This window comes from Neofelis nebulosa, chromosome 15 (assembly GCF_028018385.1).
Source record: "Neofelis nebulosa isolate mNeoNeb1 chromosome 15, mNeoNeb1.pri, whole genome shotgun sequence".
Classification (NCBI taxonomy): Eukaryota; Metazoa; Chordata; class Mammalia; order Carnivora; family Felidae; genus Neofelis; species Neofelis nebulosa.
Window position 1 is genome coordinate 7910237 of NC_080796.1, and position 26110 is coordinate 7936346.

At 42.0% G+C, this 26110-nt stretch overlaps 1 protein-coding gene across 3 annotated transcripts in view; it reads left to right on the forward strand.

The window, feature by feature from the left end:
- Positions 1-3072: 3072 nt before the first annotated feature.
- DNAH14 (dynein axonemal heavy chain 14) overlaps positions 3073-26110 on the forward strand; it is a 326351-nt gene continuing 303313 nt past the window's right edge. For 2 of the 3 annotated variants that reach the window (XM_058701177.1, XM_058701178.1), the window contains exons 1-2: positions 3073-3235; positions 21346-21451. In XM_058701177.1, coding sequence (XP_058557160.1) covers positions 3133-3235; positions 21346-21451 — 209 coding nt within the window. In that variant the 5' untranslated portion in view covers positions 3073-3132. The remainder of the gene's footprint in view (positions 3236-21345; positions 21452-26110) is intronic. The other variant, XM_058701179.1, reaches the window with a different exon arrangement.

Below are 26110 nucleotides of genomic sequence, written 5' to 3' on the forward strand. Positions count from 1 at the left end.
ATCTATTTTCTCTCTAGGACACATCATAGCCTTCTTGCACTTAGGAACACTAGATAGCAAAACATTTGGGGGCCATTTAATACAGCCAAAATACCAGCAAAAGTCATAAAAACATGTGAAACATGGCACTGGCTAGGTCTGGAAAGATCGCCTGTTCACAGTATGAGGGCTGAAACGAGAGGTCAGGGCATTGCCTCCTTCAGCCTCAGCCAGGAACCTGCCTGTTGGGCCACTCAAAATTGTCACCACTCTGTGCATGTCCACACATAACCACAAAGCCCCACAAGTACTGATTTGGGGGATACACACACATCTGAGTGAGCAGGCAAATGTACAGATCTAGAACCCATGAATGAAGACGGGCTGTTGAAATCAAATTCATACATTGCCAAATGAAATAGATTCTATGGATCTCTATCATCATCGATCTATCTCTTTATCTACATATAATGACATGGAAGGCTAGATTTAAATTTAGAAGTATCAGATCCCTTGGGGTTCTACGCAGGAGTAGAGCAGGAAGAGTCCACTCAGCTTGGCCGGACTGGAAGAGAAGGGCAGAGGCTTTGTGCGGACTCCCTGCTCCCCCGGGAGCCGCCCAGCAGTGGAGGAAGGTCTCAGGGTGGTACTGATTACCTACCCATTCATTCTCTCAATTTTAGACAAGTACTATCTCCAAAATATTACCAAGATTTTTATCAAAGGATTTAATTATACTGTTGTATCTTTTTACCCTAACAGGTGCCTCATTTAAACCAATGTTTTCAGAAAGGGCTAGGAAAATAGAAGTATTTTAAAACATTTTTAATACACTTTTGATAATGCAATTTTAAAGACTCTTATTATTTTCATGTCTTTCAATAATATCTTTTTGCCAAAACCATGAGACCATCAGTCTGTGGATTTAGTTAACTGAGTTTATGGAAAATGTCTGCTGTTTATGAGCATTGCCAAATCAATTAGGTAAATCGGATGGACTTTCGATCATAAAATTTGACTTCAGTTTTTAATTCAAACAAATTGATTAATAAACATTTCCAAAGCTATTACAGAAAGTACTGTGAAAGAAATTATGGATGCATTTTTAGAAATGGATTAATAAAGCCAATCAAATCAAGGTTAAGTAATGTGGATGTACTCATATTAATAAGCTATATAAATAAAAATAAATCTATATACCATTTCTAATTACTTAAATTATAATACTGCCATGTAATATGTAGTTAAAAGATACATGATTCATGAATGAAGGGTTGTGATTAAAAGCATGCTACTTCTTTGGTGTTGAAAACTGATTATCAGCTTTTGTGGTAAAGCATCGTAGAGATTGCTTTGGAAATAACTCTTTATGTCATATATGTCATGAGCAAAATATCTCTACGTATTTAAATGAAGGATGTGAGACTAAAAACATGAATTTTTTTGATAGTAGAAAACATTACACATATTATGAAATAAAATGAGAAGAAAATTCAATGTAATTTAACTTCATAGTTTATAAAATTAAATGATACTTCATGGAATAAATTGTATCTATAGTTCATGAGATAATTAGATAAAATGCTTTAACTTAGTGTATCACAGGATGAATTTAAAATAAATCTCATAACATTTTAGTCCTCAGGTTTTGTCCAGTGTGTTTTTGAAGAATCTGGTGGTCTAGAAAGTATTCTAGTTACATTTAGAAGAATTAGTGTCACTAACCTGTTTGAAGGTCTTTTATTGCTAGTTAGTGTATTCTGGGGAATGAGTGTTATGAGCAGCTGAAAAATATTGCTTACATTTTAATACTTGAAATAAAAGCCCTATTTAGTAAGCAATATTTATTAGTGATTCTGTTTTGCATTTATTGGATTCTCCATTAAGAGCAAAGAATTATTTGACACTGGTCAGGGTATGGAAGAGATGAGTCCATTAAAAGAAAATCCTCATGAATCCATTGGCCACATTATGTACAGTAATCTGCCATCAGGACAGCCTAATGGCTGTGATGTCTAACATCCCTCTTTGCTCTTGACAGAAATAAAGACAGAAAAATGGGAAGGCTTACAACGTGCTTATAGATGCCTTAATTAATCATTAAGAGACGTGCCTCATCCTGATTTCTTCGTTTTTCGTCTTTTTGCACTGGCTTTTTGGTGTCCTTGCAAGTTTTTGTAGTGGGATTTCAGATAGGAGAGAACTTGTCTTTCTCTTGTAAAGTGGATGAAGGGATTTTGAAAGCGGGGTTAGAAAAGGCGAATCTTCAGGCTTTTAGCAAAGGGTATATATGAAGGTCTGGATCTATAAACGGATTCCTTTAAAATCATCACTATCCGCACAGCCCTGAAAGTCTGTGATTCCTCCAGAGGCACCGTTCCCTAATTTGAAGACCATTGCTCTGCCTACGGCTGAAACAGTGAGGATGGAACAGAGTGACAGACCAAACATAGTTTGTGGGTAAAACCCGCAGAACTTGGTAATAAATTCAACTGGGGTGGGGAATAGGAGAGGAAAATGTCAAAGAAGATTCCACTCCAGAGACAGGGAAGACCAAAGAACATGGTTTCATAATCTGTCTTTTTCACCTTGTTTTGTTTTAGACGTTGTGTTGACGGATATTTTATTGAGTTGACTCTCAACGTTTTGGCTAATTTTATCAAATATAAATGATTATTGGCATATAGTATTTCCAAAATGATTTTTCCTTTTAACGCGGTAGCTTTCCTCACCCTCAACACTCAAACCCTCTCAACAGCTTCTCAAAGGCTCAAAGGCATCAGATTTTGTCCTGACATGCGGAATGATTATATATTCGAGCTTATTAACATTAAATGTGGGAAGTGTATTCTTTTTTTAAGTTAAACACACTTTTAGATACAGTAGACCCTATATTGTTTTTCTGTGGCCTCTACCACGAAATGTAAAGAAAGGGGCCTATGTGCCTTGTGCACCTGGCATATAGTAAGTGCTCAATAAATAGTTGGGCGAGTGAAACACAGGACATTCCGTGTTGGGTTTTGTTTTTTTTTTTTTTTAATAAGACACACAAAAAGGAGGTATTTTCACACCCACGCTTCTTAGAATGTTTCTCCTAGACCCATTCTATTACATCTCCATATACAATCTTTTGCTATTAACAAGTGCCTATTCATGCCCCCAGGTTGTGAAAATCTTAATCACTCCTGTCGTAGGTCCCAGAGCCGCCTGATCTGCAGTCACCGGTTTCTCCAGCATTCAGGCCACCTTCAAGCAGGTGAGAGAGAAGTTACCCCCGGGTCCTTGGCCTGCTTCTTGTACCTATCTGATCCGCCCATGACGCGCATTTCTGGGTCCCGCAAAGGCATGGCCGGTGTCACGACGCCCCCCCCCCCCCCGCCCCCCTCGGGTCCATCGCCTGGATGGGAGCCTCCGCGGAGCCACCGCCCGCCTCCTCCCGCACCTGCGGCCTCCATCCCCAGCCTCGGACCCCAGCATGCATTGCGCGAACCACTAGCCCCAGCCCCCAGCATGCGTTGCGCAGGCCTTGAGGCCCTTTCCCTGGCATGCATTGCGCAGGCCCCGAGGCCCAGCACGCAGGACACGCTGCGCAAGCAGCCCCAGCAGGCACTGTGCAGGCCTCGAGGCCCAGCACGCAGGGTGCACTGCGAGAGCCGCCCCCCCCCTCCCCCGGCCCCGGCCCCGGCCCCAGCCCCCAGCATGCACTGCGAGGGCCTCAGGACCCCAGCAGCCTCGAGGCCCCAGGCTGGCCGGCGGTTACGAGCAGGAACGGTAGCGGCGCCGACCCTCGGGGTTGTCCTCGCCCGGCTCTCTCCGGCGTGTGCCGGCCGGACCTTCGCCTCTTGGCCCGAAAAGCGGCCGAAGCGGCCGTGCGGCCACGGCGCTGTAGGTGAGGGCGGGCGGCTGGGACCCTCGACGGCCCCCTAACTTTGGGGGGGGGGGGGGTCTGTCGAGCCGGGCTTGGGGGGAGGGGCCACGCGGGGTGGGCAGGGCTGGGGCGGGGCCGGGGAGCGGGGCTGAGGTGTGGCGGGGGGAGGGGCCAGGAGCGGGGCGGGGTCAGGGGTGCAAGGCCTGGGCCATCGGGAGCCCGGAAGGGGCTTTATTTCTGAGAGTTTGTGCCATTACGAGGATTCCCAGTTCTTTGCGTGTTGGAGAAAGCTCGTTGGCCAAACTCCCGTGGCCTCGTGTCTTTGCGTAAAGGAGAGCCCTGTGGGTACTCTTCCTCTCCTTTCCTCATCAGCGTTTAGTTTTATTGGTCTTGATTCTTGCTCGTTTTCTGTTGTATTAATTGCTTTTACTTTTAGCTTGTTCATAGCCTGGCTTTATTGAACACATCAGCCTTCAAAATATTAAATGCGTTAAGGGCGCCTGGGTGGCTCGGTTGGTTGAGCCTCCGACTGGGGTTCAGGTCAGGATCTCACAGTTTGTGGGTTTGAACCCCCCCCCCCCCCCTTGCAGGCTTTTGTCCCTCTCTCCCTGCCCCTCCCCTGCTTGAGCTCTCGCTCTCAAAAATAAGTAAACATTAAAAAAAAATATTAAAGGCATTCAGTACTCATAAATTTTAATTTCTAAGTCTTAAGAACTACTGTAGCTGGATCCACCAAATTTGAATATGTGATATTTTAATTGTGGAATGGTTCTAGAGGGTAATTTCCTTATTTTTAATCCATGGTTTACTTAGGAGTGCTATTTCAGGTTTCTAAATAGGGAGCACTTCTAAAAGTGCATTTTTGTTGACTTACAATTTATTTGCATTATATTGGAAAACGGGGCCTGCATAATATTGAGTCTGAGATTTGTGAAGTCTTGTTACGAAGGATATGGTCAGTTTTCATAAATGCTTTATATGATTTGAAAAGTGCATTCCTTGATTTTTATGTATAGAGTTCTTTGTTAGGTCAAGCCTATTAATTGTGAAGGTCAAATACTTCCTTTTTTTTTTTTTTTTTTCTTTTTTCTTTTTTAAGAGACAGGAACTTTTTAAAAAATTCTTTATTTATTTAATTAGAGAATCCCAAGCAGGCTCCATGCTGTCAGCGCAGAGCCGAATGCGGGGCTGGAACTCATTAACTGTGAGATCACGGCCTGAGCCAAAACCAGGAGTCAGATGCTTAACTGACTGAGCCACCCAGGTGCCCCAAGGGTCAAATACTTCATTTACTTATTACTTTAGTTCCCTTGATCTGTAAATCATTGAAACGGGTGTGTTAAAATAGCACACTGTCACTGTTTTTTTTGAAATGTCAGATTTTCTGTAATCTGTCAGGTTTTGCTTTATATATTTTGAGGCAGTGTTAGGGATGTAAAAGTTGTAAGTTGTAGCTTCTTGATGGATTTTCCCTTCTGTTATGTTGAGATGCAGTTACTCCTTACTGCTTTTCCCTTACTTTGTCTGGTAGAATATTGTTACCAGTGTTTTTTTTTTTTTTTTTTATTAAATATTTATTTTTTTAAATTTATTTTTTTAATGTGTATTTATTTTTGAGAGAGAGGGAGAGACAGAGCATGAACAGGGGAGGGGCAGAGAGAGAGAGAGGGAGACACAGAATGAAGCAGGCTCCAGGCTCCGAGATGTCAGCACAGAGCCCGATGCAGCGTCGGAACCTATGAACTGCGAGATCATGACCTGAGCTGAAGTCGGACGCTTAACCGACTGAGCCACCCACGCACCCCACCAGTTTTCTTTTTGTTTGTGTTGGCATAGTATGGTGTTTTCTATTCCTTTATTTTTTTATTGTGGTAAAATACACACAACATAAGATTTATCACTTTAATCATTTTTAAGCGTACAGTTCAGCATTAAGTACATTCACACTGTTGTGTAACCATCACCAGCATCTGTCTCCGGAATCTGTCATCATCCCAAACCGAAATTCCATACCCCTTGAGCAGTAACTCCCCTATTACCCCTTTCTCCACTCCTCATAGCCGCTAGGAACCTCATATAAGTAGAATCGTACAGTGTTTGTCCTTTGTGTTTCGCTTAATTTACTTAGCATGATGTCTTCAGTCAAGGTTTATCCATGTGGTAGCACGAGTCAGAAAATCTTTTTGTGTGTGTGTGTGAGACACTTGGGTTGTTTTTGACTCTTGACATTGAGAATACTGTTGCAGCAAACATGGGAGTGGAAATGTGTCTTCAAGATTCTGTTTTCATTGCCTTTGGCTGTATTTCCAGACGTGGGATTGCTGGACCCAGCTGGACCCATTATTACCAAAATAGTAATCTCATTTTAGTTTAATGAGGAACTCCCTACTGTTTTCACAGTAGCTAGGCCAGTTGCATTCCCACCAACCGTGCACGACGGTTCCCTTTTCTCCACATCCTCGCCAACACTTGTTATTCCTTTTTGAGAATGGTCATTCTCACAGGTGTGAGGTGATACCTCATTGTGGTTTTGGTTTGCATTTCCCTGACGATGAGTGTGTCGAACACCTTTTCACGTACCTATTGCCCGGCCGTTTGTACGTCTTTAGAAAATCTGCCCATTTGAGCTGGATTGTTTGTTTTTTTGCAGTTGAGTTGTGTGAGTTTGTATATTTCGGATATTAACCCCTCATCAGAGGACTGGCAGGTGTTTTCTCCTGTTCCCTGGGCTGCTTTTTTGTTTTGTCGATGGTTTCCTTTGCTGTGCAGAAGCATTTTCATTTGATGTGGTTCCACTTGTTTCTTTTTGTTTGTATTATTATTTATTTGTTTTTGGTGTCATTTCTTTTGGTGTTTCTTTTTGCTTTTATTATTATTATTATTATTGTTATTTTTGTTTTTGGTGTCATCTGAAAAAAAATCACTGCCAAGACCAATGTCAGGAAGTTTATCCCCTATGTTTTCTTCTAGTAGTTTTATGGTTTCAGGTCTGAAATTTAAGTCTTGAATTCATTTTGAGTTAATTTTTGTGAGATAATGTGATTCTGTACCCAATTCCAACGTGTGTGTGTGTGTGTGTGTGTGTGTGTGTGTGTGTGTGGTGGGGGTGGGGTGGGGGTGGTTCTTACCACCAAGCAATGCCCAGACACCTGGTGATGTCCTGCAGTTCAGCTCACTTCTGACACTATCCATCTGGAGATCCCATCCCATCTCACGGGTTAAGGGCTCAGTCCTGTAACCGTGTACTCATCCTACCCCTTCCCCACTTCAATGCCAGTCTCAGGCCCAGGTTATCACCTGTGTTTCCGACTGACCAGCTGTAGATAGGAGGCTGTAATGACTCCTCTGTGGGTTCCATTACTTTGCTAGAATGGCTCACAGACCACAGGGATATATTTCATTTATTACCGGTTTGTTATAGATGGGTATAACTCAGAAACAGCCAGATGGAAAAGAGGCCTGGGGACAAAGTAGGGGGAAAAGGCACGGGGCCTCTATGCCTTCAGGTGCACCACACTCCCTGAGTCTCCATGTGTTCACCTGCTCAGAAGCTCTCTGAAACCTATCCTTTTGGGTTTTTACGGAGGCTTTATTGCATAGGCACGATTGGTTAAATCATTGGCAGTTAATTCCACCTGCAGCCCCTCCCCTGTGTCCAGAGGTCAAGGTGGCGGGGCCGAAAGCTCCAACCCTCTCATCAGTCATGTGGTTGGTTCTCTTGGCAACCAGCCTCCATCTATAGGTGAGGTCCAAAAGTCAACTCAGTGTAGCAAAGGACACCTTTATCACTGTACTCATTTAGGATATTTTGGGAGTTTTAGGAGGTTTGTGCCAGAAATGAAGACAAAGACCAAATAGATATTTCTCATGAAGTACAGTATCACAGAGGTGTGAGACGGTGGTCCAGTTTCGTTCTTTTGCATGTGGCTGTCCAGTTTTCCCAACCATTTGTTGAAGAGACTGTCCTTTCCCCATTGTATATTCTTGCCTCCTTTGTCATAAATTAGTTGACCGTGTATGTGTGGGTTTATTTCTGGGCTCTCTTTTCTGTTCTGTTGGTCTGTGTGTCTGTTTTTATGTCAGCACCATACTGTTATGATTACTATAGCTTTGTAATATAGTTTGAAGTCAGCTTCTAGCTTCAGTGTTTTTTTCTCAAGCCTGCTTTGGCTATTTGGGGTATTTTTGGGTTCCATACAAATTTTAGGATAATTCTGTTTCTGTGAAAAATGCCATTGAAATTTTGACAGAGATAATACTGAATCTGTAGATTGTTTTGGGTAGTGTGGATATTTCAATAATAGTAATTCTTCTAATCCATGAGCACAGAATATCTTTGTTTATTTGTGTCTTAAATGTCTTTCATCAGTGTCTTAGAGTTTTCAGTGTTCAGATCTTTCACCTCATTCGTTAAATTTATTCCTAAGTATTTAATTCTTTTTCGATTCACTTGCAAATGACATTGTTTTCTTAATTTCTCTGATAGTTTGTTGTTAGTGTGTGGAAACACAAATGATTTTTATGTCTTGATTTTGTATCATGCAACTTGATGGAATTTGTTGGTTCTAACAGAACTAATCTTTCCCTCTTCAAAGCTAGCCCACAACAGATTGTTGTGAAATAATAAGAAACATATATATTATAGGTCGCTGATCCTGGTTCCTGATGCAGGACTCCTAAACCCCTTGTAATTTTTTGGGTGATAGGAGTTTTTCATTTTGGTGGTGGTGGTGGTGGTGGTGGTTCTTATGAGGTTCCTCTAGGCAGGCTCTTGGAGGCTTCTGGAGAGGGGGGCTATGTTATCAGAAAGACCCAGCCATGATCAGGAGCTTGACATTTGCAGCCCTTCCCATCCCTCAGTGTCTAGAGAGGGAAGAGGGGCAAGGACGTGGAGTTAATAGGTGGTCGTGCCTGTGTGGAAGTCCCCATAAAAACTCCAGTAAGATGGGGTTCAGAGAGCTTTCAGTGTGGTGAGCACGTTCACATACTGGGAGGACGGGTCCCGTCTCCACAAGGACAGAAGCTTCTGCACTCAGGTGTAGACTTCGACCTGTGTATCTCTTCATCTGGCTATTCATCTGTATCCTTGATCACATCCTTTAGTAACTGGTAAATTTATGTCAGTGTTTCCCTGAGTTCTGTAAATGATTCAATTAAATGGGAAGGGGGTCCTGGAAAACTAATTTTTAGCCAAGTCAGACAGAAGTTGCGGGTCTCCTGGGAACCTCCGACTTGCGATTAGCATCTGGAGTGGGGAGCAGTCTCCTGGGATTGAGCCCTTAACCTGTGGGGTCTGACATGGTCTCCGGGTAGGCAGGGTCAGAACTCAGTTAAATTGTAGGACACACGGCTGTCGTCACAGAATTGTTTGGCGTGGGAAAAACCCCACTCGTTTGGTGACCGGAAGTACCTGGGTGTGGCAAATAATGTGAAAGGAAAAGAGATATATCGGAGGAAGACTCAGTTTTTCCAATTCTGCTCCACATCACCCTGATACTCTGTAATTTTTTAAGTCCTCTTGTCAAAAACTTAAAAAAAAAACTTAAGATTTTGAATGGGGTTTTATTGAATGTAAAGATCAGTCGAGACAAGTGACATTTTAATGTCTTTCTATTAATGCTTAGCTCTTTTGATCTTCTCTAGTACGTGTTTGTTTTCTCTTTGTTAAGTTTCTGCTCTAGGTTTTTTTCTGAAAATTTTGTTTCCAGTTTTATTGAAGTATATTTGACAAAAATACTGTATATATTTAAGGTGTAGAATGTAATGATTTAGCATACATATGCATCGTGTAATGATTACTGTGAGTAAATTCACACATCTGTCACCTCGCAGTTACACGTGTGTGTGTGTGTGTGTGTGTGTGTACACGGTGAGAAGCTTATACTCTCGGCAAATTTCAGGTATACAACGTGGTATTATTAACTACAGTCACAGTGCTGGTGTTCACCTTAAAGGTAAAAACTACCAGTTATCTTACCAACAAAAGATGGGTTTACTTGGGAGTAAAAGAGAATTGCAATGCAGGACAAGCAAGCTGTGGCAAAACCCCAGGCAAGTCTGGGGTACACTTTTTTAAGGAGAAAAACGGTAGTCCACTGGAGTAAATTGGGAGTTCAGAGTGTGGTGGCTTCTCATTGGCTGAGCTGTTGTGAGGGGCTGGGGGTGGGGATCGGGGGGAATGAGGAAATTGTCTCTTCCTTCCGCCAGAGTAGCAGAGTAGTATCCACGGGCAAAGGTAAGGTCAAGTTGGTCTCTTTCTGTTGGGTCTGCAGTAGCTAGGAGCGGTAGGGCTGAGATCTCCCCCTGCCGAAACCCCCCGACCACATCTTTACGCCGTACGTTAGCTTTCTAGAACGTAATCGTCTGGTAACCGAATGTTTGTATCCTTTGACCAGCATCTCTCTGTCCCCTCCATCACTCGTCCATCATTTGATTCTCTAGGAGTTGAGCTTTTTTTTCTTCTTCTTCAGATTCCACATATAAATGATACCGTACAGTATTTATCCTTCTCCGTCTGGCTTATTTCACTTAGCAGAACATCTGCAGGTTCATCCGTGTTGTTGCAATGGCCTGAATAACATACCGTCGTATACGCAGACCACATTTTCTTCATCCATTCATCTGTTGACAGATACTTACGCTGTCTCCCTGTCGAGGCTGTCGTGAATAATGCTGCAGTGGCCATGGGGGTGCAGATACCTCTTTGAGGTGATTTCATTTCCTTTGGAGGTATGTCCAGAAGTGGCATTGCTGGCCATGTGGTCGTTCTATGTTTAATTTTTTGAGGAATTCCAGAGTGATTTCTCTAGTGGCCGCGTCAATTTACATCTCTCCTAACAGTGCACGAGGATTGCGTTTTCTCTTCGTCTTCGCCAGTATTTGTTATTTCTCGCCTTTTCGAGTCTAGCCTCTCTAACAGGTTTGAGATGACATCTCTTTGTGGTTTTCATTGGCATTACCCTGATGATGAGTGCTGTTGAGCATCTTTTCATGTCTGTTGGCCCCCTGTGTGTCTTCTTTGGAAAAATGGCTGTTTAGGTCCCCTGTCCATTTTTTCATCCAATTATTTGTGGGATTTTTGCTACCGAGTTGTAGGGGTTTGTTACATATTTTAGATATTAACTTCTTGTCACATCTGTGGTTTATGCACTTTTTATACCACTCTGTAGATTGCCTTTTCATTTTGTTGATTATTTCCTTTACTCTTCGGAAGGCTTTATTTTGATGTTGGCCCCACTTGTCTATTTTTGCTTTTATTACAAGTGCTTTTTTTGTCATGTCCAAACAATCATTGCCAAGACCAATGTCAAGGAGCTTTCCCCCTCTGTTTTCTTTTGGGAGTTTCACCATTTCAGGTTTTCAATTTAAGTCTTTCATCCATTTTCAGTTAATTTTTGTGTATGGTATAAGATAAAGGTCTAATTTCATTCTTTTGCATTGGAATATTCAGTGTTCTTAACACCATTTGGTAGAAAAACCTAGCCTTTTCCCGTTGTATGTTCTTGGTGCCCTTGTCAACAATTAGTTGATGTGTATATGTGTAAGTTTATTTCTGGGCTCTCTGTTCTGTTCCATTGGCTTATGTGTCTATTTTTATGCCAGTACCATACTGTTTTGATTACTATAGCTTTGTAATATACCTTTTAAGTCAGAACATGTGATACCTCTAGCTTTATTTTTCTTTCTTAAGATTGCTTTGGCTATTTAGGGTCTTTTGTGGTTTCATACGAATTTTAGGACTTTTTTTTCAATTTCTGTGAAAATGGCATTGGAATTTAGATAGACATAGCACTGAATCTGTAGACCATTTGGTGTAGTGTGGACATTTCCATTATATCAATTCTTCCATTCCATGCTCATGGTAGATATTTCCATTTATTTGTGTCTTCTTCAGTTTCTTTCATCAGTGTCTTAGAGTTTTCAGTGTACAGGTTTTTCACTTCCATGGTTAAATTTATTGCTACGCATTTCATTCTTATTGATATTGTTTGTAAATAGGATTGCTTTCTTCATTTCTTTTTCAGATAGTTTGTAGTTAGTGTCAAGAAATGCAATGAAATGTATATGTTGATTTTATATCCTGCAACTCTACTAATTTATTAGTTCTAACAGCGTTTTGATGGAGTCTTTAGCATTATATGTATATACACACACACACACACACACACACACACACACACATATATATATATAGCATCATGTCATCTGCAGTTAATTTTACCTCTTGTAATTTAGATGCATTTTATTTTTCTTGCCTAATTGCTCTGGCTAGGACTTCAAGTACGGTGTTGAATAGAAGCGGTGAAAATGGGCATCCTTTTCTTATCTTTGAGGAACGGTGTTTACTTTTTCACCATCGACTATATATAAAATTTTCTGTGGTCTTGTCATATATAACCTTTATTATGTTGAGGTATATTCCTTCTGTGTCTAACATGTTGACAGTTTTTTCATCATAAGAGGATGTTGAATGTTGTCAAATGCTTTTTCTGTATCTGTTGAGATGATCATATGGATTTTTATCCTTCATTCTGTTAAGGTGGTGTGTCACATTTATTGATTTGCATATTTGAACCATCCTCACAACCCAGGGGTAAATCCCACTTTATCATGTTGTATCATCCTTTTATTGTGCTATTTATTTGGTGTGTTTTTTTGGTTGAGGGGTTTTGCTTCTGTATGCCTCAGGGATATGGCCTGTAATTTTATTTTCTTGTTTCCTAATCTGACTTTGGGATCAGGGTAATACTGGCCTCATAAAATGACCCTGGATGTGTTCTCTCTTCTTGTCTTTTTCTGGAAGAATTTGAGAAGGATTGGCATTAGTTCTTCTTTAAAGGTTTGATAGGATAATATTGGCATTAATTGCTATGAACTTTCCTCTTAGAACTACTTTTGCAGCATAGCATAGTTTTTGGTATGTTGTATTTCCATTTTCATTTATTTCAAGATATCTTTGATTTTCCTTTTGATTTCTTCATGGACCCAGTGGTTGTTTAGGAATGTGTTGTTTAATTTCTACTCACTTGTGAATATTTCAGGTTTCCTCCTGTTTTTGATTTCTAGTTTCATAACATTGTGTCTGGAAAAGATATGTGATATGATTTAAAGGCTTCTTTAATTTCTTTTTTTTTTTTAATTTTTTTTTTTTAACGTTTTATTTATTTTTGAGACAGGGAGAGACAGAGCATGAACAGGGGAGGGTCAGAGAGAGGGAGACACAGAATCTGAAACAGGCTCCAGGCTCTGAGCTGTCAGCACAGAGCCCGACGCGGGGCTCGAACTCACGGACTGCGAGATCGTGACCTCAGCTGAAGTCGGCCGCTTAACCGACTGAGCCACCCAGGTGCCCCTAATTTCTTAAGACTTCTTTTGTGGCCTCATATGTGATCTATCCTAGGGAATGTTCTGCATTCACCTGAGAAGTATGTATATTCTGCTGCTGTTTGATGGCATGTTTTGCATGTATCTGTTATGTCCATTTGGTCGAAAGTGTAGTTCAGATAAAAAGTTTCTTTGTTGATTTTCTGTCTGGATGAAGATTTATCCATTCTGAAAGTGGAGTACTAAAGGCCGCTATCTATTATTACTGCATTGCTATATATTTCTACCTCCAGATCTGTTAATATTTGCCTTATATATTTATGTTCCCTAACGTTGGGTGCCTTGCCTATATGTTTACAGTTGCTATATCCTCTTGATGAATAGATTCCTGTGTCATTATATAATGGCCTTCTTTGTCTCTGGTTGTAGTTTTTGACTTAAAGTTTATTTCATCTGATATAAGCCGCCCCCCACCCCCAGTCTTTTTTGGTTACTGTTTGCATGGAATATCTTTCTCCATTTCTTTTCTTTGAGCCTGTATGTGTTCTCAAAGTTGAAGTGAGTCTTTCGTAGGCAGCATACAGTTGAGCCTTTTTAATCCAATCAGCCATTCCATCTTTTTATTGGAAAATTTAGTGCATTTACATGTAAAATAATTATTTGCAGTTAACATCTTGTTGAATGTTTTCTGGCTATTTTATAGTTCCTTTGTTACTTTCTCCCTTCTTTGCTATCTTCCTTTATGGTTTGATGATGTGGTTTGATTGTGGTTTGGTGTGCTTTGATTCCTTTCTTTTGCTTTTTATGCATTTACTATAGGGTTTTCCCTGGTGGTTACCAAGAGGCTTACATACAACCCCTTATTGTGATGATAGTCTGTTTTAAGCTGAAAACAACTTGACTTTGACTGCATACAAAAGCTCTATCCTTTTACTTCCCCCTCCCACATTTTATGGTTTTGATGTTACAATTTACATCTTTTTATATTATGTATACATTAAAAATTATTTTAGCTATAGTATTTTTAATACTTTTGTTTTTTAATCATTATACTAGAGTTAAGTGATTTATATACCCGCATTATGGTGATATTCTAAATTTGTCTATATTATCTTTACCAGTAAGTTGTAAGTTTTATACTTGCATATGTTTTCATATTACAAATTAGCACCCTTTTATTTCAGCTTGAAGCGTTCCCTTTAACATTTCTTATAAGGCAGGTCTAATGGAGATGAGCTCCTTCAGCTTTTGTCTGTCTGGGAAGGCCTTTATCTGTCCTTCACATGTAAAGGACGGCTTTTCTGGGTACAGTATTTTTTGTTGGCAGATTTCTCCTTTCAGTACTTTGAATATATCATTCTACTCTCTCCTGGTCTGCAAGGTTTCTGGTGAGAAACCCCCTGATTGCCTTACGGGAGTTCCCTTTTATGAGATGAGATTGTTTTGTCCCACTATTTTCAAAATTCTCACTTTTGATTTTTGATAGTTTGAATACAGTGTGTCTTAGTTAAGTCCCCTCTGTGTTGAATCTGTATGGGGATTTTTTTTTTAAGTTTTTATTTAAATTCCAGTTAGTTAACATACTAGTTTCAGGTGTAGAATTTGTTGATTCAACACTTACATAAAACACCCTGTGCTCATCACAAGTGTACTCCTTAGTCCCCATCACCTATTTGCACCCGTCCCCCACCCATCACCCCTCTAGTGACCAGCAGAATGTTCTCTATAGTTAAGAATCTGTTTCTTGGTTTTCCTCTCTTTGTGCCCCACCATGATCGTTTGTTTTTTCACTTAGTGTAATATACTCTACATCCATGTCATTGCAGGTGGCAAGATTTCATTCTTTTTTGTGGCCGAGTATCAATGTCCCATTGTGTATTTGCACCACGTTTTCTTTTTCCAGTCATCAGTCACTGGATACCCGAGTGGGCTCAATAGCTTCGTGCACCTGGACGTCCCAGCTTTCTCCCCAGATATGGGCAATTTTTAGCCATTGTTTGAAAAAACGTTCTCCTCCTTTCTCACTTCTTCTGGGACTGTCATATCCTAATATTATTTTACTTGATAGTACCCCACATATGCATAGGCTTTCTTTAGTCTTTTTCATTCCTCGTCCTTTTTCTCGGATCGCATGATTTCAAATGATCAAGTCTGCTGTTGATGCTGCTGCATGTTTTTTTCATCAATTGTTTTCTTCAGCTCCAGAATTTGTTTGGTTCCTTTTTATGGTTTCTCTCTCTCTGTTGGCCTTCTCAGTGTGTTCACATTGTGTTTCCCTGATTCTGTTTAGTTGTCTGTGTTCTCTCGTAGCTCACTGAGCTTCCTGAAAACAGTCGTTTTGAAATCTCTGTCCAGAAATTCATACGTCTACGTTTCTTTGAGATCTGTTAGGGGAAAATGACTGTGTTCCTTGGGTGGTGTCATGTTTCCTAATTTTGTGGAAGCCCCGTGTTGATGTCTGCTTTTGGTGGAGCGGTCTCTCTCCCAGCTTTAGGGACCGGCTTTGATGGTTAAAGACCATGTGCAGGTGGGTGCAAGGGCACTGGCTGGGGGCAGGGGGCAGTTCTGGCTCTGGGAACGACCCTGCAGCATAATGTCCGCATAGTGTCTTCAGAGAAGTCGGTGTGGGCATCGATTTGTCCCCCTGTGAGGGCTGTTACGGTTGAGGGGATCCCTCTCAACTCGGGGTCGGGCTCCCGAGTGCCCTGTTAGTGGTGGCAGCACTGGTGTCTGACGTGTGGGCGCTTTGGGAGTGACAGAAGCTTTGGGGTCTGAGTAGCTGCTTACCCCACAGTGGCTCCCAGGCCTGCGACGTGGATGCCTGCAGAGTGGCCACGAATCGGCCTCTGCCTCTGCGTCGTGCACACAGCTGGAGCACTCGGGGCGCCGGGACCCACGGTACGTGTGGGGTTGCAGCCCGGGGCAGCAGAGCGGCAGCCCCTTCTGGGGGGAGGGCTGCAGCAGTGTCTCCACGCGGAACGGTCCGTGGTAGTGGGGGCTGTTGGTTCCCTCGGTGGCTAAGGCCGCTGCTGTCCTCTGTGGAGCAGCACGCTGGGGTCCACGTAACTCACACTGTGGGATCCTCCCTCTGAGCGCCGTGGGGGGTCTGCGGCTGTTGTGGGGGCCGCTGAGATCCTCGGTGACGAAGGCTCCCAGGGTCCTCTCTGCAGAATGTGCCACTGGGGACTGTGATGGCAGCCCCTGTGTGGCTGATGCTGACAGCCCGGCGCCTTTGTCCTCAGCAGGTGTCTCAGCGCAGCCAGTCTCCGCGGGGGTCCTTCTGTGCAGTTACTCTCTTCTCTCCTCCGCTGTGTGGCTGCCGGTTCTTAATTGGACTCTCGAGCCCCCCAGGCCTTTGTTGCACGTAGCTAGCTGTCTGTTCTTTTTGTGGGGGGACAAAGAGTGGGTTCTCCTACTCCATATCTTGCTGATGTCCAGAGGCCTGATCTCTTCTCTGTTTTTTTCTCCTTTCTTTGCATTTATAAAGTTTTGCTTTTTCTAACTTCTTAATTTAGATAGTCTTTTTTTATATGAGATCTTAAAGCTTTTATTTACCTGTAAGTACTTCTTTAGATGTATCTCACAAGTTTTAATACTTAATATCTTAGCATCTAATTGTTAATGTTTGGATTTTCGTCGTGATCCCTGAGTTACGTAGGTTTTTCTTAATTTCTGGATTTATGAAATTTCATTTTTTATTCCTTTACTTCTAATCTGGTTGAATTGTGGGTGTGGAATTTGGATTGTATGAAGATAAATTATTTGAAATCTGTTGAGATCTGCATTATGACCAAGTAGTGGTTAATTTTGAAACTGTGCCCTGTGCACTTTAAAATACATGCATTCTCGGGGCGCCTGGGTAGCTCAGTCGGTTAAGCGTCTGACTTCGGCTCAGGTCATAATCTCACGGTTCGTGGGTCTGTGCTGACAGCTCAGGACCCTGGAGCCTGCTTCGGATTCTGTGTCCCCCTCTCTGTCTGCCCCTCCCCTGCTCATGCTCTGTCTCTCTCTCTCTCTCAGAAGTAAACATTAAAAAATTTTACTAAAAAAATACATGCATTCTCCATTTCTTGAGTTGTACACAGTGTATTTGTTAGGTCATAGTTTTAAATTAGATTAGTAAAATCTGTATCCTTACTAGTTTTGTTTTTGTTTTGTTTGGTGCCAGAGGGGGTTGGCCTGATTAACTGAATTTGTCACAATGTTTCATTATCATGCTATGTTCATTTGTTTGTTTCTCCCTATGATTCTGTCAGTTTTGAATTGTGTATTTTGTATTACATATTTTGAAGTCATGTTGTAGGTGGAAGTTCAGAACCGTTTCATTTTTCTGGTGAAATGAACCTTAATCATTATATAGTGAACTTCTCTAGATCTAGTGACTCTTTCTGCCTTACTGCCTGTGTTTCTGATATAAATATAGCTATAATATCTTCATTTTGCTTAATAGTTGTCTGGTATATCTTTTTCCTAGCTTTTACTGCATCCTTTTGGTATCCTTTTGTTTTAGACACTTGTCTTTTAAGATCTACCTGGATTTCTCTCCACCCCCCGGTTTTTCTATCTTTGTCTTTGTAGAGAATTTAGTCTACTTGTAGTGACTATAATTATTCATATGTTTTGGCTTATTCCTGCCACCTTATGTTGTGGTTACCATAGAAATTTTAAGACGTATGCTTAACTTACCAAAATGTCAATTTAACCAATTTTAATCTTCCTGCAGAAAATACAAGGATCTTAATTTAATTTTGATCATCCCCCTCCTGACCTGTGCGCTGTTGTTATAGAGTCTGGTTCCACCTCACTTTTAATCCCCCAAGAAATGATTACTGCTCTATGTGGTTAGTGTTCATTTAGATTTACACATATTCATTACTTCTGCTGGTAATTTCTTGTATCTTAGACCTGTCATCTTGGGATAGTATTCCTTCTTTTTTAAGTCCTTGTGGAGTACATTTTATTTGTCTATTGATTTTATTTGCCTGAAATGTCTTTATCTTGCCTTCATTTTTTGAAACACATTTTTGCTAGGTATAGAATTCTAAGTTGACAGCACATAGAACATTGGAGATGTTATACTGTTGTTTTAGGGGTGTGTGTGCGCGTGTGTGCACACGCATGTGTGCTATAAAGAAGTTCATACTTAGTCTCATTTTAAGTAATCTGTCTCTGGCTACTGTTAGGATCTCCTTTTTGTCTTTGGTGTTCTACAGTTTCACTGTGTTGAAGGGGTGTGTGTACACGTGCATGTGTACACTTATATATGTATATGTTCATATATATATGAACATATGCGTTAGAATTTGTGGAACTCTGTGAAACTGTAGATCAGTGTCTGCAAAACTCTCGGTCATTATATTCCCCATTATCTCTCTTCTTCCAGACTCCTGATGAGTGTTATGTCAGATTTACCATTCTGCCGTCTCTACTGTTTAACCTGCCCTCATTTTTTCCATCTCTATCCCTTGATAATTTGTTCAGATCTACCTAAATAAAAGGTGGGTACTATTTGGGAAAGGGAAGGAGGGATTGAATATTATATGGGCAGCCTACTAAAGTCAACCACAGTTACCCTTTGTTTATTTTTTTGGTGTTTTAAATCCCTGTTTTGTGTAAACACAGAGTTGTGTTTTGCTTCTGATATTTTGAAAGGTTCATGCATTATTCCAGTTCTTCTAGACTTATGACATAGAATATATTTTAACCTTTATTTTGTTATCTATGCACTTTAGGTATCATCCGTTGACTCCATGTTGTGAAATGAAGAAATTAGAACATAATTCATGCATTTACATTCTTAACTGGCACCTCATACTCCCAGATTTTTATTGCATGTATTATAATTTTAGCTCTTCTTGTGGGTATCTTTATACTTTTAAGTAATATAGTTAGACTTCTCTTATTTATCAGGTTTAAGTAGTGGCTGTTGACCTGTGTATTTGAAAGATGAAGAACACTCATGCTTCTAATATTCCATTTACTTTCTCTTCTCCCCCTCTTGATTTTTTTCAGTACTTATACTATTTTTCCTGTACAAAAGTGTTCGGTTCTGTAATCATACGTCCAATAGTTGTTTTGACCTAATTCTATACTTGAATGAGTTTAATGCTCTTACCTTTGTTTTCTTTATTGCCATATTTTTGCCTTCATCTCTATGCAGAAATTATTGCATACCTTTTACAAGAAAGGTCCGTGGACGATATCTTCACTGAATTCTGCACGTGTGAAAATGTTAGCTTCATACTTACACGAAAACTTGGCTCTGATAAAATTCTTAAGCCACTCTTTTCTCCTGAGGAAATGTTCTGGCATTTGAATGTTGCTGTGGAGAAGTGTGAGGTTGACTTGATTTTTTCACTTGTCTTCTAGGAAAAAAGAATAACTCATTTGATTTTTTTTTTACCAACTCATTTTGATTTTGTTTAAGAGTGAGATTGAACAACTTTCCTCTTTTTTTTTTTAATGTTTGGTGGTGATGGTGATGGCATGAAAGTATAAGCCACTCCACAGTTAAAGTAGCTGTTGGGACTGATGTCTCCTCTCTAGTGGTGGCTGGCAAACGATGGCCTATTGGTTGAATCTGGCCTGCCACCTGTTTTTCTATGTCTACAAGCTGAGAATGGTTTTTATGAAGGAATAATGACAAGCAGTTTGATGATAGGTAACACTAACTTTGAATCCCAATCACATAAAATGTTGTCCTTCTCAAAAGAATTCTATTTTCTTCATTAAAAGGTTTGTATTGGGGTGCCTGGGTGGCTCAGTTGGTTGAGCATCTGACTTGTGATTTTGGCTTGGGTCACGGTTCCAGGGTCGTGGAATGAGTTTAACGCTCTTACCTTTGTTTTCTTTATTGCCATATTTTGTACGGCAATATCCCCTCCCTTCGAGTCCTGCATTGGGCTCAGCGCTGAGCAAGGAGTCTGCTTGGGATTCTCTCTCTCTCCCTCTGCCCCTCTCCTCCGCTCGTGCTCGCTTGCTCTCTCTAAAAAAAAAAAAAAAAAAAAAAGGCTGTATTAAAAAACACTTATACTCAGCTATTTTTGTACATTGAATTTCATCAATAAAACATTTGTGGAAATTTGTTTTATCTTTTGTTGTATGACTAATACGTAAGTAACATATTTGATTTGTGCCTTCTGGTCCACAAGCCTAAAATGCCCTTTGGCCTTTTAGAAAAATTTTGCCGACCTCTATTCTGTTGCAAATCCAGAATGGGTTTGATTCAGGGATGCTTTTGAATCTAGTGGGAGTCTCCCTTGGATTCGTCTCCTTGTCTCAAGTGTGGGCCCCAAATTTGTAGCCTTCAGTTCTTGGTTGCAGTAAATGATCTTTCTGTGGCCGTTCCTGGTACTCTTTGGGTCTGATTTCTACACTCTGAGTCTCATCACCAGATAGACCTGTCCCGTGTTGATACTGCTGTTGTTGGCTTCATAGCTAGTGTAGAACTCTCTGTCCTTTCTATTCCAGTAAGAACTACTCTTGCCTCTGGCCTATTGCAGTCATAGTTGATTTGTCTGATGCTGAGTCACATGACAATTAAAGCTTTTTCCACCCTACATGGATTCTAGGCTAACATCTTGCCTTAACTTTAGTTACAGTATACTTCCACGCCTGGACAGAACATCATCCTTTTTTGGAAGATTTCTGGATCTTGTTAGATTTCCCTCAGGAATCAGAAAACAAGCCTTTCTTTTTCTTATTTCAAAACCCGCTCCCTTTTGTTCTGTCTGAAGAATGCTGGTCGTGTATGGATATGGCCTTTTAGCACTTAGTGAATGGTGAACGAGTTTAATAGCTTCGCCACTGGTGATGTTGACTACCCTACGTTCTTTCTGATGATTCTTCCTGAGGGAGGCTCTTAAACCTTATAATTACCTTTAGTATGGAGTTGAAGGGAAATTGGAATTATATGCACACAAACCCGTCTTTGTAAGGAGGAAAAAGCTGCCTTAGAGGATGTTATAGAATACAGAGACTGCCCTGAGAGGAATAGCTAGCCTCGTGAAGGGTCAGGAAATTCTGCGATTCGGAGAAAATACTTGAAGGTCATGGAGATGTTAAATTAAGCCTAGTGGGAGGATGGGAACCACATATGCAGGTTTGAAACTGCTAGTCATAGCTGTGAAAGCATCCTTTATGTTTAAAAGATAACATGAATGTATATTTTGCAGCCTGTTATTTCAGAGTCCTGTTTAGAAAAAAAAATATCGAAAATATACCCATTGAGATGATGACAGATGAAGACATGAACCAGGAGAAAAGCAACACAAAAGCAAGGTAAAATAAGATATAACCAAGTTAAAATTTCAATACTGTATGCTAGCGGTAAGCCCTTCTGACAGTGAAAAATGCCAAGTGTCCTGGGAGGAGTCCTGGGAGGATCGGATGATGGTGCCGGCCTTTATGACGGAGTGGTCCTTAGGCGTGGTGCCGGCAGGACGGGCGGATTCACCCCGGCTCCTCGCTCCTTCCCCAGCCCAATCCTGGATGTGCCAAAAAGTGAGAGAGGAGTTGATGGAAATGAGAAAGTGACCAAAAACTGAAAAGCCCCGGGAAGGCAACAGGTGGTTAGTTGTTGGTGTCGATGGTGGATAGAAAACGACAGCTCGGAGCGGAAGAGGCAGCGCAGAGTGGAGAGGAGGTTGGAGGGACCCTGTGTTTTCCTTTTTCACGTTCCTCTCGGATCAGCATCCACTCGGGAAGAAAATAAGGAAACGCTGATGGGCTCAGGGTCTCCTTCCTGAAATCCCACTGAGCTGGTAGGAGGAGACTACAAAGGAACGAACCCACAAAGGACGGAGGGGGGAGACAAGAGCATGTGGGAGACACCGGAGGAGTTCTGGGAGACCAGAGACACGGTTAAGTGACTACGGATTCCGCAGAGAGGACACAGCACACCCCAGGCGGCGGCAGGCGAAGCCCGGAAGCAGCTGCTTCACCCCTGCGTCTCTCCCCGCCCCTCCTCTTCCCCCCCCCTCCCCTCCCCTCCCCTCGGTGAGCATGCTGGGGCTGAGGGGGCAGTGGCAGTGAGAGCAGGAGCTTGGGGGTTTGTAGAAGCAGCAGGTAGAAGGCAGGTGCCCTTCGTTCACCCCACTCAGCCAGGAGAGTGTTTCTTCCTTCATTCCGATAGGAGAGTTTCGGGATGTGGGGACCGCAGACCCAGCTGAGGGTAGATTACTGTCCCCGGGTCAGAGGCGACTTTGGTATTCTTCCTCCGCTTGCCTCTGAGAACACTCACAGCCAAAGGTAAGAAAAGCGTCCTCTGGGAAACTGACCAGCCAACAGGAAAGATCGACACCTAATGCCAGTGGGGAAAGCCTCCGATTATCCCACAGTGAAATCTGCCATTTGACAGCATCCACCAGAGCATGAAGAGTGGCCCCACAGCTTGATCTCGGTGAGGATTCTTAAACACAAATGGGTGACCCGTGACCATGGGAGGGAAGTTTATAGCTTGGTAGAAACTCAAATCACAGAAGCCTATCGTGGATCGTCAGGTGACCGAGGAAACAGCAAGGGGAGAATTAAAAATGAACATTTGGAGGCAAAATATATTTTGGAAATTAAATATTTAATAGCAGAAGTAAAGCTGAGGAAATTCTCCAGAAAGAGGAATGAAAAGGTAGAGATAGAAAATTGGGGAGTAGGAGGGGGAGGAAGGTGGCGGTGTAGGAGGACGCTGAGCTCACTGTGTCCTGCAGATCACTTAGATTCCACTCACGCCTGCCTAAATAACCCAGAAAACCACCAGAAGACTATCAGAACGGATTCTCCGGAGCCAAGCGTAGACGAGAGGCCCACGGAAGAGGGTAGGAAGGGCGGAGAGGCGGTGCACGCTCCACGGACTGGCGGGAGGGAGCCGGGGCGGAGGGGCAGCCCGCTGGCAAAGCAAAGCAGAGGCCCCGAGTCCGGCCGGCAAAAGCGGAGGGGCCGGACGGACTGTGTTCCAACAGCAAGCGCGACGTAGCGTCTGGGAGGTTATAAGTTAACAGCTCTGCTCAGAGAGCGGGAGGGCTGGAGGACAGCGGGAGGGAGAGTTGTTGAGCCCCGGACGACAGAGCTCAGTTTGGCGGGGAACAAAGGCGCTCGCCAGCGCCATCTCCCCCGCCCATCCCCCAGCCAGAATCCCAAAGGGAACCAGTTCCCATCAGGGAATTTGCTTGCACTGCGCAAACACCCAACGCTGTGCTTCTGCGGATCCATCCCTCCGGCGGCGGGTCTGACTCCCTCCCGGTGCCGCAGGGCCCCTCCCGAAGCAGATCACGGAAGAAAAAGCGAGCTGAGCCTGCCCTCCCACCCTCATGCACCTTGCTGATCCACCCCAGCTAATACGCCAGATCCCCAGCACCACAAGCCTGGCAGTGTGCAAGTAGCCCAGATGGGCCACGCCACCCCACGGTGAATCCCGCCCCTAGGAGAGGGGAAGAGAAGGCACACACCAGTCTGACTGTGGCCCCAGCGGTGGGCTGGGGGCAGACATCGGGTCTGACTGCGGCCCGCCCACCAACGCAAGTTATGCAAGACAGCACAGGGGAAGTGCCCTGCAGTTCCGCACCACTCCAGGGACTATCCAAAATGACGAAACAGAAGAATTCCCCTCAAAAAAAATCTCCAGGAAATAACGACAGCTAACGAACTGCTCAAAAACTATTTAAACAATACAAGAGAAAGTGAATTTAGAATAATAGTCATAAAATTAATCGCTGGGCTTGAAAACAGTATAAAGGACAGCAGAGAAGCTATTGCTACAGAGATCAAGGAACTAAGGAACAGCCAGGAGGAGCTAAAAATGCTGTAAATGAGCTGCAAAATAAAATGGAGGTGACCACAGCTCGGATTGAAGAGGCAGAGGAGAGAATAGGTGAACTAGAAGATAAAATTATGGAAAAAGAGGAAGCTGAGAAAAAGATAAAAAAATCCAGGAGTATGTGGGGAAAATTAGAGAACTAAGTGATGCACTAAAGAGAAATAATCTACACATAATTGGTATCCCAGAGGAGGAAGAGAGAGGGAAAGGTGCTGAAGGTGTACTTGAAGAAATCATAGCCGAGAACTTCCCTGATCTGGGGAAGGAAAAAGGCATTGAAATCCAAGAGGCACAGAGAACTCCCTTCAGACGTAACTTGAATCAATCTTCTGCATGACATATAGTGAAACTGGCAAAATACAAGGATGAAGAGAAAATGAAAGCAGCTAGGGATAAACGTGCTCTAACATATAAAGGGAGACTGATAAGACTCGTGACAGAGCTCTCTACTGAAACTTGGCAGGCCAGAAAGGAATGGCAGGAAATCTTCAATGTGATGAACAACAACAACAACAACAAAATGCAGCCAAGAATCCTTTATCCAGCAAATCTGTCATTTAGAATAGAAGGAGAGATAAAGGTCTTCCCAAACAAACAAAAACTGATGGAATTCATCACCACTAAACCAGCCCTACAAGAGATCCTAAGGGGGATCCTGTGAGACCAGAGACATCGCTACAAACATGAAACCTACAGACATCACAATGACTCTAAACCCATATCTTTCTATAATAACACTGAATGTAAATGGACTAAATGCGCCAACCCAAAGATATAGGGTATCAGAATGGATAAGAAAACCAAGACCCATCTATTTGCTGTCTACAAGAGACTCATTTTAGACATGAGGATACCTCCAGATTGAAAGTGAGGGGATGGAGAACTATTTATCATGCTACTGGAAGTCAAAAGAAAGCTGGAGTAGCCATACTTATACCAGACAAACTAGACTTTAAATTAAAGGCTGTAACAAGAGATGAAGAAGGGCATTATATAATAATTACAGGGTCTATCCATCAGGAAGAACTAACAATTATAAATGTCTATGCGCCGAATACGGGAGCCCCAAATATATAAACAATTACTCACAAACATAAGCAAACTTATTGACAAGAATGTGGTAATTGCAGGGGACTTTAATACTCCACTTACAACAATGGATAGATCATTTAGACACACGGTCAATAAAAAAACAAGGGCCCTGAATGATACATTGGATCCGATGGACTTGACAGATATATTTAGAACTCTGCATCCCAAAGCAACAGAATATACTTTCTTCTTGAGTGCACATGGAACATTCTCCAAGATAGATCACATACTGGGTCACAAAACAGCCCTTCATAAGTATACAAGAATTGAGATCATACCATGCATACTTTCAGACCACAATGCTATGAAGCTTGAAATCAACCACAGGAAAAAGTCTGGAAAACCTCCAAAAGCATGGAGGTTAAAGAACACCCTACTAAAGAATGAATGGGTCAACCAGGCAATTAGAGAAGAAATTTTAAAATATATGGAAACAAACAAAAATGAAAATACAACAATCCAAATGCTTTGGGATGCAGTGAAGGCAGTCCTGGGAGGAAAATACATTGCAATCCAGGCCTATCTCAAGAAACAAGAAAAATCCCAAATACAAAATCTAACAGCACACCTAAAGGAAATAGAAGCAGAACAGCAAAGGCACCCTAAACCCAGTGGAAGAAGAGAAATAATAAAGATCAGAGCCGAAATTAAAAATACAGAATCTAAAAAAACTGTAGAGCAGATCAATGAAACCAAGAGTTGGTTTTTTGAAAAAATAAACAAAATTGATAAACCTCTAGCCAGGCTTCTCAAAAAGAAAAGGGACATGACCCAAATAGATAAAATCATGAGTGAAAATGGAATTATTACAACCAATCCCTCAGAAATACAAGCAGTTATCAGGGAATACTATGAAAAACTATATGCCAACAAACTGGACAACCTGGAAGAAATGGACAAATTCCTAAACACCCACACACTTCCAAAACTCAAACAGGAGGAAATAGAAAGCTTGAACAGACCCATAACCAGCGAAGAAATCGAATCAGTTATCAAAAATCTCCCAATAAATAAGAGTCCAGGACCAGATGGCTTCC